Source organism: Trichechus manatus, unplaced genomic scaffold (genome assembly GCF_000243295.1).
Source record: "Trichechus manatus latirostris isolate Lorelei unplaced genomic scaffold, TriManLat1.0 scaffold00028, whole genome shotgun sequence".
Classification (NCBI taxonomy): Eukaryota; Metazoa; Chordata; class Mammalia; order Sirenia; family Trichechidae; genus Trichechus; species Trichechus manatus.
In genome coordinates this window covers 18,473,156-18,485,862 of record NW_004443964.1, presented here as the reverse complement: position 1 = coordinate 18,485,862, position 12,707 = coordinate 18,473,156, and the positions used below count along the sequence as shown (strand labels likewise).

The 12,707-nt window shown below is 49.9% G+C and overlaps 1 protein-coding gene across 2 annotated transcripts in view; it reads right to left on the bottom strand.

Moving 5' to 3' along the window:
* The window catches only part of MARCHF10 (membrane associated ring-CH-type finger 10), an 82,634-nt gene that overhangs the window by 1,278 nt on the left and 68,649 nt on the right, over positions 1-12,707 (bottom strand). The window contains exons 8-9 of one of the 2 annotated variants that reach the window (XM_004374437.1): positions 8,543-8,656; positions 2,407-2,449 (exon numbers count right to left, since the gene is read on the bottom strand). In XM_004374437.1, the coding sequence (XP_004374494.1) occupies positions 2,407-2,449; positions 8,543-8,656 (157 nt within the window). Of the gene's footprint in view, positions 1-2,167; positions 2,450-8,542; positions 8,657-12,707 lie in introns of those variants that run through there. The other variant, XM_023729379.1, reaches the window with a different exon arrangement.

Here is a 12,707-nt window from a genome sequence, read left to right as displayed (position 1 = left end):
ACTTGGTGAGTCATGCCAGGCTGCCGGGAACCAAAGAAGAAAGTGGCCTGGGGGAGGGCGGGACAGAGGTGGCTCTGCCTCTGGCTTGCATCTTGATAGTGGCTCTGGCAGGAAGCCAGGCAAAGCCTGCTTCTGACAGCACACCAGGATGGTCCCTCTGTGTCCGCCTCTCCTCTGCCTGGGTGGCGCCCACCAGTGTCTGGGGTGTGTGTGTGCAGGCTAGCGGCAGGTGGTGAGGGCCTGGGCTTGCATTTCCAGGGCAAACTGGCTGCTCCCACATTGGGCTGGGGCATCGGGAGAGGGGCCCTAGCGCTGGTCCCAGCTTGCTCAAGAGGGATGGCACATGGATGGTGAACTGTCAGTGGGGCCATCTGCCTGGGAGCAACACTGGAGGGCACACCTCAGCGCAGGGTACCTGCAAGAAGGGCCTCAGCGTCCCCTCCGTCCCCTCGTGGGGCCTCGACCAATTCCTTTTTTCCACCACACCAGGGAATGCTCTTCTCCTGTCCTTAGAGACGTCAGTCTCACCTTCAGGGGTCGGGAAGACCCTAAGCCCAGGCTCGAAGTTCTTTGAGGAAAAGCCTGCATCTCTCGTCGGCAACTCAGAGGGCGCGGGAGACACCGGCGCGCGCTGGGCACCAGGGGTCGCCCTTGCCCACCGAAGCCACCCGGGCGGACCCGCCGCCGCGGGTTTCCCAGAACCCGGCAGAGGCGAGGCGGGGCGGGGCGGGGCAGGGGCGCAGCGGGGACCCTGCCCGGGCCTCGGGGACCGCGTCCTGCCGGGCCCAGGCCTCCGTCTGAGGTCAGCTCACTGTGACGCCCTTTTCTCAGCAGAGGCTCTCCGCCAAGGCCAAGATGGGGACCCGCCAGGCGATTCGCTAGCGCATGCGACCTGGCAGAGGGGCAAAGGCGTCTGCACCTAGCGATGGGGACGCTCCCGGGACACAAAGGTCTTTCAGAGCCTCGCCGGCACCCTTCCTGGCGGCCAGGGGCCGGGAGCAGCCGAGGCGACAATGCCGGAGTCTGGAGGTGGCCGCCCGGAGGGTCCCCAGGGCCTTGCGAGGGGGCGAGGGGGCGCTGGGCCCGCGCTGGGCCCTCACCGGGCTCAGCTGACACCGCGGTTGCCTCCAGGACAGGGACTCTGGGGGCTCCTTTTGTGAACGGAGGGAAGGGCCTTCCTCACTGCCTTTGAAAATGATCAGCACGGGTGGTTCGCGGGACTGCGCACCCTGAATGAGAAACTGGGTTCTCCGGGGCTGTCATCTGGCCCCACCCTCTGAAGCTTAGGGCTGGTGCAACCTCTCCTCCAGGCCGATCTATTAGGAGTTTCAAAAATCGTGAAGGAGCCTTGGTGGCCAGTGGTTAAGAGCTCGGCTGTTAACCGAAAGGTCGGCAGTTCGAATCCACCGGCTGCTCCTTGGAAACCCTATGGGGCAGTTCTACTCTGTCTTATAGGGTCACTGTGAGTCGGAATCGACGGCAATGGGTAAAAGCCTGAAGGGCTGCACCAGGATCACCAGGGGCCAGTATGTGGAAATGACAGAATCTCCGGGAGAGGCCCAGGAATCTGCATTTTTGGTATTTTCCCAGGTGATTCTTCCCTAGCATGGGAAGCACCGTTCTACACCTTTCAGGGCAGGCAAGTGTAAAATTTTTCCTCAGAAGAGCTTCTGGGGACAGAAATGTCATAGCTCCTTCAGTTCATTGCAATGTTTATTCCCACGCTGATGGAGAAGGCCTTCCTGAGTCTGACTGCAAGCCCTCCTGCTTTAATTAAGCACATCTTTCTCCCGTTTGGCTTTCTATGGGAATAACGAACAGGGAGGAGACTTTTCTCCAACCCGTTTGAGGAGAGCTGTCTTGCCTCCTTTGAGGGACCTTCCTCAGGAGACCAGTTTTCCCTGTTCAACCTCTGAATCCAGCAGACCTACTTGATTGGGCCAAACGGTGAGCAAGTCCAGTAAAGCCACTAGCTTGTGAATAACTGTGGTCCCTTGGGGTAATGGCTGAGCAGCCCTCATCCAGGATTTGGGAAGGAAAAACCCAGAGGACCCTGGCAGTAAAAAAACCGACAGGCTCACCAAGTACTGGCCGCTGGAGAATCCCAGCAAGGAAAAGGAAAAAACCCAGGGGCAAGTCATCCTACGACCACGCCCTCTTGCCCTGGGTTGCCCTCTTCCTTGCTTTCAGGATGAATTAAAATTCGTATCTGCTCTGCAGCCAGCATACTTGAACTCGCCTTCCTGATTGCTTTCTGCAGCTAGAATTTCGCAAGCTTTGTGGGGTGATTTTTGCCTCTGGGTGGTGGTCATTGCTTCCTTCCACAGTATTTGTTTCAGCACAGTAACAGCGAAAGAGTAAATTAGCAAACACCCTCAAAATGGCAGGACTGACCCCCAAACCTACTTTCATTTTCTTCCGGCCTGGGTTGTGGGTAATTTCTTGACAACTATGAGAAAGAAGACAATGAGAAATGAATTATATTTTTTTTTTCCCAATGCAATTGTGAACAGATGTATAACTCTCTAGTCTCAGGAATGTTCCAGGAATCTCTTACATCACCTTAAAGGGGCAGGGTAGTGGGCGGAGTGCCGAGGGCAGGGTTAATACTCAGCATCAACAGGGCTTAGCTTAGTCCTACAGACAGCTGCAGAGATAACCTGGTCACCTTTGCTGTATCAGGGCTTCTAAATTCGGCAGTGGGAGCAGACGTGCTTCCTTTCAGCAATTGATCCGAAAAGCGGCATCCCATTCTGACAGTCTGAATTACATTTACAGGCCATGGGGGTGAAGGCCATGTTAATTGGCCAGTTGCCTCACCACTGGCTTTTAAACAATCGGTTGTATTCTCCGCCTGGCAGGAAGCAGCAGGCCCATCAAGGCTCTGGGCTCCCTCTTTGTTCTGACTTTATGGCATTTTATGCCACAATAAGAAACACTGTGTACTCCGTGGGAGCCCATTGTGCCAGGCTGCAAGGATGTGGGCTCTGGGGCAGAAGGGATGGTGCTCTTCCCCTGCAGAAGAGGGGCTTTGTGACAGGCTGGGGGGCAAAACAAGGGGTGCCAGACACTGTTACTGGGGCCACTGCCTGGCCAGTGTGGAGGCAGTTGTGGTTCCTGAGTCCCTTTCTGTGCCCGAGGAGAGGGAGGCCGCCTCTCACCCGCAGGCCAGGGGAAGAGCTGGGGGGAGGGATGGAATTTCTTCTCGAGTAGCAGGTCCCCGTTACCTGGTAAATTATACATTAGGACTGTGCTAACCACTGCCTCCATTGTCCCTGGGTTGCTGAGTGACCTCAACCTACCTCTAGATTCAGAGGCACCGGGTCTGTGTCAGGTGATAGTATCTACCTAACCAATGCTCACACTTCACTAGGAAATTCCATCTTGTTTAGTAGGGAAGTTCTTCTAACTATGGACCATATTTTGGGAAGACATGGTCCTTCCAATCAAGAGTTTTTGCTTTTTCAGAAATGATGTAAATAGGGAGGGGGCCTGGAGAAGGTCCATCCAGCTTCACATGAGAATAGACTAGTGGGCTTTGAGAGCTACTTCAAGACCCTACCTTCCTCCCATGCCAGCCACTGCACTCCCCTCCCCTCCCGCCTAGTTGGATGTTTCCACCATCAACAGCACACCTGGAGCAGAAGACAAAGGAGGGAGCTGCCCGCAGGAGACCATGAGAGGAAGGCCTGGGTTCCTTCTGCCCTTTGGCTCTTAGCAATGTGATGGGGATTCTTTCTGTTGCTGTTTCTGCTAGTTAGACACCTAGGCATCTAGGGGGCCTGGCCATGGGCAGGCAGGAAGGGGAACTCATGGTACAGATGTGTTTCACTTTGTGGGGGGTGGGGCATGGTAGAGACAAGACCTATGGCTAGGAGGAAGCCAAGGACAGGGATCTTGGGGGAGCAGGCCCTGAATAATTATGCACCCTGCATGGGTGCAGCAAGGGAGAGCGAGAAGGCAAGCCCATTTAGTTTGTCCCTTTACCTCAAGCCAGCCCTGTGTCCCCGTCAGACTCGAGGGTGAGCCAAGCGGGACCACGTGAGTCTGGTGGGGTCCTGTGTTCTCTGGAGATGCTCTAACCATGAGCATCTGAAGTGAGAAAAAGCAAGTTTCTTCGTGGGCACTTGCAGAGATTAACATTCAGTGCCTTCCTTCAGCCTGGACCTTACCTCGCACCCACCCGCGTCGGTCCTTCCCATCTTCAGTGCTCCCCACGTGAGCCCAGCGAGCCTGTTCTATTGCAACAGCCTCCCAGCTGGTCTCTCTACCTCCAGTTTCATCCTCCTCCAGACCACCCTCCACATGGTTGCCTGAGTTAGCTTCCAAAGGTGCAAACCTCCTGACCCCAGGTGAGAAGCCTTTCCATGGCTCTCCAGAGTAGCACACAAACCTTGCAAGTCCTGGATCCTTCCTGTGCCTCCAAGCTCACTTCCTGCCAGGCCCTGGCCACACTCAAGTCCTTGACTTCCAGCAAACATGCCACATCTTTTCAAATCTCTGAGCCTTTGCATGTGCATTTCCCTTTGCATAGAAAGACCTTTCCCTCCCACCTACCCTTGCCCAGCTGGTAAATTCCCGAAGATTCAGTTCAAACGTCACCTCCTCAGTTGATCAGTTCATGGGAGCAATAATGGAAGTAGCTTTGCAGTCAGACTCCCAAAACAGTGGGAATACTGACAGCAAAGAGTACAACCTAATTGGATTAAAAGCAAGTCCTCTGAAGTGCTGGCTTTCAAATGAAGATCCTGCCTGGAGAGTCTGTCTTGGAGAAGAAGCAGAAGAGCGGTTGGGGGGAGGCGAGAACAGTCACTCTTCATTTCATCTGACTCTGCTCCATGTTCCTTCACACCTGGCTCAATCTTCTATCATAACATAGACATTATTATTATTATTATTTTAATATTCTTGGTTACATGTCTGTTCTCTAGACTCTGAGCCCCTTATGGGCAAGGAGTATCTTAATTATCTTTGTATTCCCGGAATCTAGCTTAGAACCTGACATATGGTAGGCACGCAGTAAATTTTTTAATAAATCTTCAACTTGAGAGTGTTCCTTTACCTAAAATACCTTTTTCCCCACAAATTTTCCCTATCACTTTCTCCAAAACGTAACTCAAGACTCCCCTTCTGGAAGAAATAGGTTCTGAGTCATTAGTTCATTATTTGTGCATGAAAAAGTTATTGCGCCTCTAGTATGTGCTAGGCATTTTCTAGGCAATGGATGAGTGTGGGGTTCAACAGAAGTAAGGTTTCCATGCCCTGACCCATGCAGACCACTTGTTATTTGGCAGTCATTGGCCACTTTGTAATCACTCAACGTGCCTAGGACATGGTTGGCAGTCAAATAAGACCCACTATGTACCTGCTTCATGAGAGAAAGGTGTAGAAGGCCTGGCTTTGCCTTCAAAACAACTCACAAACTCATTTGGGAGACAATTGCTTCTGGAATTGCTGAAAACTTCAGGATATCCCAGCCAGAGAAGATCTTATATTGTCAATTTCACAGCCTCTAGAATTTTGCTGGGTCCACTGGTTCTCTTGTCCGAGTGCTGCTTTCCCTTTATTTCCTGGTTCTATAATTATGTGAGTCTCATCCCTCAACTTGCTCATAAGCTCCTCAAAGAAAGGGAAACCATGGTGTCATGTCTGGTGACCACTTTTTCTGACCCCCATCTCAGCATCTGGTACAGGGCAGTGCATGAATGAATGATCATTACCATTAATGAGCATTCCTTACTGGTCACTTAATGAGACACAATGAAGAAGCCCAACGGGAATGAGTTCTCCAGTTCTGGTAGATAAAGGAGAGGGAAAGAGGGTTTCTCACTCAGCCTAGTGCCTCTTTTTTTGCTAAATGGTATTCTCAGATTCTGAATATTTTCTACCAGAAAATAGTGAGACTCAAATCAAGAAGAGTCTGAATCTGACAAAAGCCATTTGGTTTCCTACTTCCATTTGTGTACCTCTTAACTGGTTATTTGCATCAGTTATTGCTCGGTGGTTTAAGTGGGTGAGATCTATTTCAGGGTTGTGGTGAGAGAAGAGTGTTGCCCAGGCGTTTGCTTTCCTTCCGCCTTGATTCCCAGCTTGTTCCTGGTGTACCTTGCTCCTTTTCTGTAGGATAGTTTTATCAAGAAGGTTCTTCAGAGTCAGAAGCCAATATTTCAGGGCCTTGGTTATAATCCAGTGGGTTGTACTGTTTGTTGCCTTCTCATGTTTGCTTTATAGTCCTCGTGGTTACTAATCTCGCCTGCATTATTGGCTCAGCGATGTTGGGGCCATCTGTAACCTATATCAACTCTGGGTGCTTTGAAGTTCAACATGCAATAAAATGTTCATTAAAAAATGTGGAGTCATGAAAACGAGGTTATAGAAATGTTAACGAAGGATCGTTTCCTGCTTCCTGTACTTTCTTTTCTTTTTTTCTAAATGTATTTCTTTGAGGAATTTATGTCACCATTAAGACCATGAAACAATTAAGGAAGGATAGGCCTGGGTCAAAAACAGGGTGAGATTCCTGAGAAGATATCTTGGCAAGGATCCAGCCTGGTTTCTTAATAGAGAGCTTAGGGTCTAAGGGAGAATTTAAGTCAGAAAAAAAAGTAGGAACAAATCTAGAATTCTCATGAGCAATGGTTGGAACCCAGCATTCTTAATAGGATGGCTCCAAATGGATCGCAACAGCCCACAGCCAGAAAGGGTCTGCTGCTGTGTGAAGAACGTTTGGAATCATTGGGTTCCAACCTCCAAACCGTGACTGATGCCAGCAGATGCCTCTTGTTCATTTGAAGGAGAAGAGGAGAGAAGACGGGTAGATTGAAAGAAACAGAGACAGAGAGAAAGGGAGAGGAAGAGGGAGAAGAGAAAAAAGAAAGGGAAGAGAAGGAAGAAAGAGAGGTACATGGGTGGGGTGGGAGAGTGTCACTTAAAAAAGCTGTTTCATGGCAGCTTTGATGGCTTGTCCACTGCCACACTGGCTCCCTTTCCAGTCATGACCTTCTGACATGAATGGAGGTCAAATTTTAAGTCTCAAGGGGTGTTCTGAGAATCCAAAAACTAAAAGCATACCAGTCCATGGCATGACCTTAAGGTAAGGGAGGTGTCCCCAGTCCTGGCAATGCTCTCTCCTGGTCTGGCCACAGAGAGGCATTTAATGAAGAAAGAAGTTCCTCGGGCTCATGGTTCTGACTTGACAATGACCAAGTATACTAGGACACTTCAGAGGTCAGCCAGTCCAATGCCCTCATTTCTTCCATGAGGATGATTGTCATAGATTGAATTGTGTTCCCCAAAAATATCTGTCAACTTAGCTGGGTCATGATTCCCTGTATTGTATGATTGTGTACCATTTTGTAAATCTGATGTGATTTCCTTATGTGTTGTAAACTCTATCACTATGATGAGGTTATATGTGATTTCCTTATGTGTTGTCAACTCTATCACTATGATGAGGTTATACTGATGAGGTTTACAAGATTAGATAGTGTCTTAATCCAATCTTTTCTGAGATATAAAAGAGAGAAGTGAACAGAGACACATGGCAACCTCATACCACCAAGAAAGCAGTACCGCGAGCAGAGCGCATCCTTTGGCCCTGAGGTTCCTGCGCAGAGAAGTTCCCAGACCGAGGGAAGACTGATGCATCACAAGGACCTTCCGCCAGAGCTGACAGAGACAGAAAGCCTTTCCCTGGAGCTGATGCCCTGAATTTGGACTTGTAGCCTACTAGACTGTGAGAGAATAAATTTCTCTTTGTTAAAGCCATCCACTTGTGGTATTTCTGTTAAAGCAGCACTAGATGACTAAGACAATAATTCCACTGAGGGTTAAGGATATTGCTAAGGCTAGTCACCAGTTGGTGGTAGAGCCAAAATTCTCCCTCCACACCATGCTGCCTCCTAGAGGCCCTTAAAGGAAGGGCAGCTACAGATTACCATTCCTGGTAAATACACTGTCACTTCTCTAATGACATATGGTAATACATCAGTACCTTTATTTCTTGGCAGTCTGTCTCCTCCAGCAGGCACACACACACACACACACACACACACACACACACACACACACACACACACACACACACAAGCACAATTTACCATGGGCTCCAAAACAAAATACATAGCGAGGCCCCTCTTATGCTTTGACTGCTATTTAAACAGCTCTCCCATAGGGGAAGTCCTGGTTTTCACTGATCCTCCACGCTTTGCAGTGGGCATGCCCATACATGATGCACCCCCAGTCTCAGCATCCTTGCTGGCTTCTGTTTTGGGGGGCAAATATCTGTGGAGACTCACTTACATGATCATTGATGATCATTTAATTACTACTTATGTTAATAGTAAGCAATTGTGTGATTATCACTTTACAGCCAGAGGACCACTGTGTATATGCTACAACTACTAAGCCTTAGTCTTAACAATGACACTCCCATATCCTACCAAGTGACTGTGAGGACCTCAACAGATTATACATCTAATAAGCAATGCTACAAGGTTTTTAGAACTGCTGCCAGATGGCTCTGGGTTAGAGCCAGACTTACCCTCTCTCTTGCAACCCGACTGTAGTTGAGTCTCATGAGTTCTGCAAACCTCTGTTCATAGAGGTGAAGCAACAGCACCAGGTACAAGCCCGAATTCATCAGCTCGTTTTGTGCCTAAATATGGAAAGGAAGGCTCTTAAATTCATGTATTAAATATTCATGATCTAAATCATGGGGTGGAGGGTAACAAGGGGTGGCAAGAAATGGACAAGAACCCAACTCAAAAGACAAGGTCTGCCCTTGGGAACCAGAGAGTGAGGCAGGAGGAGATCCAGGGTGGAGGCTGGGGCAGTTATCCTCCTGGGATTCTCTACTACCTAGAGGAGGATGCTCTGAAAAAGCACCATTCTCCAGGTTCAATCCCATTCCACAAACATTTATTGAGCAGTTACATATGTATAGCTTTCTGTTAGGTGTCATGGGGAACACAGAGCCTGCTGGGACACTGTAGTGGGTTGAATGGTGGCCCTCAAAAAAGATATTCACATGTCCTAACCTCAGGAACCTGTGAATGTGGCCTCATTTGGAAAAAGGGTCTTTGCAGATGGAATTAAGTTAAGGATCTTGGGACAACATCATCCTGGATTATCCGGGTGGGCCCTAAATCCAATGACATGTCCTTATAAGAAAAAGACCGAAGGAGAGATTTGAGGCAGGCTGAAGAGAATAAGACACAGACACATAGAGATCAGAGGGCCATGTGAAGACAGAGGCAGAGATTGGAGTCATGAAGTCACCAATCGAGGAACATCTGGAGCCACAAGGAGCTGGAAGAGGCAAGGAAAGACTCTCTCCCAGAGCCTCTGCAGGGAGCACAGCCCAGCTGATACCTTGCTTTCAGACTTCTGGCCTTCAAAACTTGAGAGAATATAAATTTCTATTGTTTTAAGCCACCTAGCTTGTGAAAATTTGTTATGGCAGTCTTAGGAAACTAATAGGCATCCCCGGGTGGTATAAACAGTTAATGTGTTTGGCTGCTAACCATAGGGGTGGAGGTTCAAGTCCACCCAGAGACCTCAGAAGAAAGGTCTGCTGATCTACTTCAAAAAGATCAGCCATTGAAAGCCCTATGGAGCACAATTCTACTCTGACACACATGGGGTCACCATGAGCCAGAGTCAACTGGTTTTACTAGTAGGAAACTAAGATAGACCCCATCATGTGATGTAGGAGACAAGCTCATTCATAAGCAGCTCTAACACAAGTTGGATGTATCCAGTGCTACGATGGAGATGGAAAAGGGAAGAAAGATTGGTTGAGTATGACATGAAGGAGGCTTCTTGGAAAAGGTGGTCTTTGGTGGTCCTTGACAGATGGGAGGGACTTCGGTAGATGGCTGTGAGGCATGCGGAGGGCCTTTCAGACAGAGGCACTGAATGCGAGCAAAGGTATAGGGGCAGAGAGAGCAGTGAGTGTGTGGAGCCAAATTCCCTACTCACTGGTGAGGCTGGAGTATATTATGGGGAGAATGTTTGTTTGGGGCTTAAATCTTTTTGGCATGGTCTAGGGAGATGGTGGAAACGCTGGTGGTGTAGTGGTTAAGCGCTATGGCTGCTAACCAAAAGGTTGGCAGTTTGATTCCACCAGGTGCTCCTTGGAAACCATATGGGGCAGTTCTACTCTGTCCTATAGGGCTGCTATGAGTCGGAATCTACTCGACAGCAACGGGGTTGGTTTTTTGGTTTTTTTAGGGAGATGGTGAGGTGGAGACCACTTTAGGAAGCACTGAGGAGTTTGGACTTCACACTGTACGTCACGTGGTGCTAGTGGTGTCTCTGAGCAGAGGGGTAGCCACGAGGAGATCTGTGTCTTGGAAAGGCAGACTTCTTTCTGTGGGAAAGTCTGAGGATACAGATGCCACAGCGCTGCTTTACTTCTCTAGATCCCTCGTCTGCCCAGAGAAAGGGCCCTAGGCCTTAGCTCTGTGCGTTTCTCTTTACAATTGGGCCTGATAGTGGCCTCAGCTAAGGTCCCTGCCCCAGCTGGTCTGTTGTCATTGAACTCCCAGACAACATCTGCCTGGTAGGGTCTCAGACGCCACTGTAAACCTCAGTGCCTTTGCTTGCATTCCTCCCGTTTTGGTCTGTTGGCTTGTTTTCACGCATCTGTTTTAAATGATCCTCTCTCCTCTTTCTCCCAGATCATATCTGTAACTTCCTTTACGGCTGTCACAAAAGTCACCTCCTTAGTGACTTCGTCATCACTCCGGTAGCTCCTTTACTCCAGGACTCCTAAGTGCTTGTCTTTGTCCTCTACATTGTATCTTGTACCTGTTAATGTTTCTGCTTTTTCTGGAGCGGTGGGTTTATTTCTTTGTGCGTTTTCCCAACAGGTGTGACACGGGAGGTTTGGGCCATCTGGCTGACCATGCCCCTTCTCTCCTCAGCTCCTTTGGCTGTACTGCAAGGCGTCACACTTTGGACCCTTCACAGACCACGCTGGTCAGTAAATTAGCAGTTTTAGTAAGGACTCTTTCCCCTCTGCAGGGTACAGGCAGGCGGGGAAGCCGCTTTAATCCCCCATCTGTCCTCATGCCCAAGCCCCATGGGTGGAGAGTGGGGGGTGCTCTGGGATGGGCCAGATGGTGCTCAGGAAGCGGCCCAGCCCCAGGGACTGACATTCTCAGCAGAGGCCATGGCCCCTTATATCACCCTTGGGAAAGGTCGGAGCTGTCACTCTGTTTTCCCAGGAGACTAGAAGCTTGGACTTGACCCGGCGACCACTTCAGCACCTCATCGTCCTTCCTTCCGCAGCAGCCTGGGCCCATCTCCCTGCTCCCATTAGCTCAAGCGTAGCTTCAGAGGGTGGCACCCAGCACACCTCTTCCGGGACAAAGAGCTGCCAGAAGAGGTGCCGAAGTCCAGCAAGGATCCATGCACTCTTCCTTCTGGATTGGTGCCAACTCGGGATCTTGGTGACAACGAGCCCCAGGGTCACCACTCACAGGCCCTCCCAGTGTCCTACAGACCCGCCCTTAAAGGCTCATTTGAGGAAGCCCGAGCAGTGAGTCTCCTATTTTTAGCCTCTGTCATGTTTTCTGTGCTGTTCTGGCCTTGGCCTGGAGTGGACAGAGAGGAGGTTGCTTGTTGTCACTTTTTTCTGTTTTAATTGCCTCCTGTCACCCTCCCACAAGTGAGTTGGTGCCTGCCATCTCCTTTAAGGTTGTCCCGCAAGCCACCTCCTTGGGGAAGCCTTCCTAATGTGCCCATTAGCTCCTCCAACAAGCCAAGCCTTGCCTATGCTTGTTTTTCTCGGCGGTGGGCTCCTCCTGCGAGCGGCCCTGCCAACTCTGGCTCTGCCAGTGAGCCTTTATGCACATATGCACTTGGATGCATAATGGCAAATCAATCAGCTAGAGATGGCTTGGAACTATCAGGTCTGTCAAAGCACTGGGGGGAAATCATTTACTTTTTATGACTCAATGAGGCCCGGAGGCATGCAGATGGGAAAATATCCACTAATGTTTTCTGCAGATCATTTGAAAAGCCACTTCTAGCAGATTGTGTCTCTCCTCTGGTCTGTGGGAGGGGACTTGTCACACGGCACCATAAATCTTGCAGGCTGAGCTCCTTTATGTGCGCCCTTTGCATGTTGTGCGCACGCCTGCAAAGCAGAGGATGCGTGACAAAGGGGCTTGGCCAGCCAATGGGAGCGGGCGTTTGATAGTCAACTCAGAGTCATCCTTTGTGCTGCGCTACAAGTGGGAGGGTTTTGGTATCTGAAAGAGTTCCTCGGTGTTGGTTCCGCAGGGGCAAAAGGAACTTGATTTTGGAGCACTGGTTATCAGAGCGACTCCTTCCCTACTCCTCCCTGACCAGTGAGGCCACACGTTGACCCCAACGCACAGACTGGAGGTGTGGGCATGGGAGGAGAGGGTGGGAGGCCTGACAAGGAGAAGCCTGCGAAGCTGTGGACAAGAGCTGGGGAGAGCACCGCCCGCCTGCCAGCTGTTTTTCCTTCTTTTCTCCTGCCCCCCTTCATTTTGTTAATATTCATTTTGGCCAAGAGATTGGTCACTGATGGAAAGTCTCAATATCATCCACCAGAAGAAGCTGACAGCTTGGCGGAACATTCTATCAAAATCTTCACATGTGTTTGAGAGATGCTCCTAGGTTTGAGGGTGATTAGGTGACTGCATGTGTCTGAGGACATCTGTCCTTGGCTG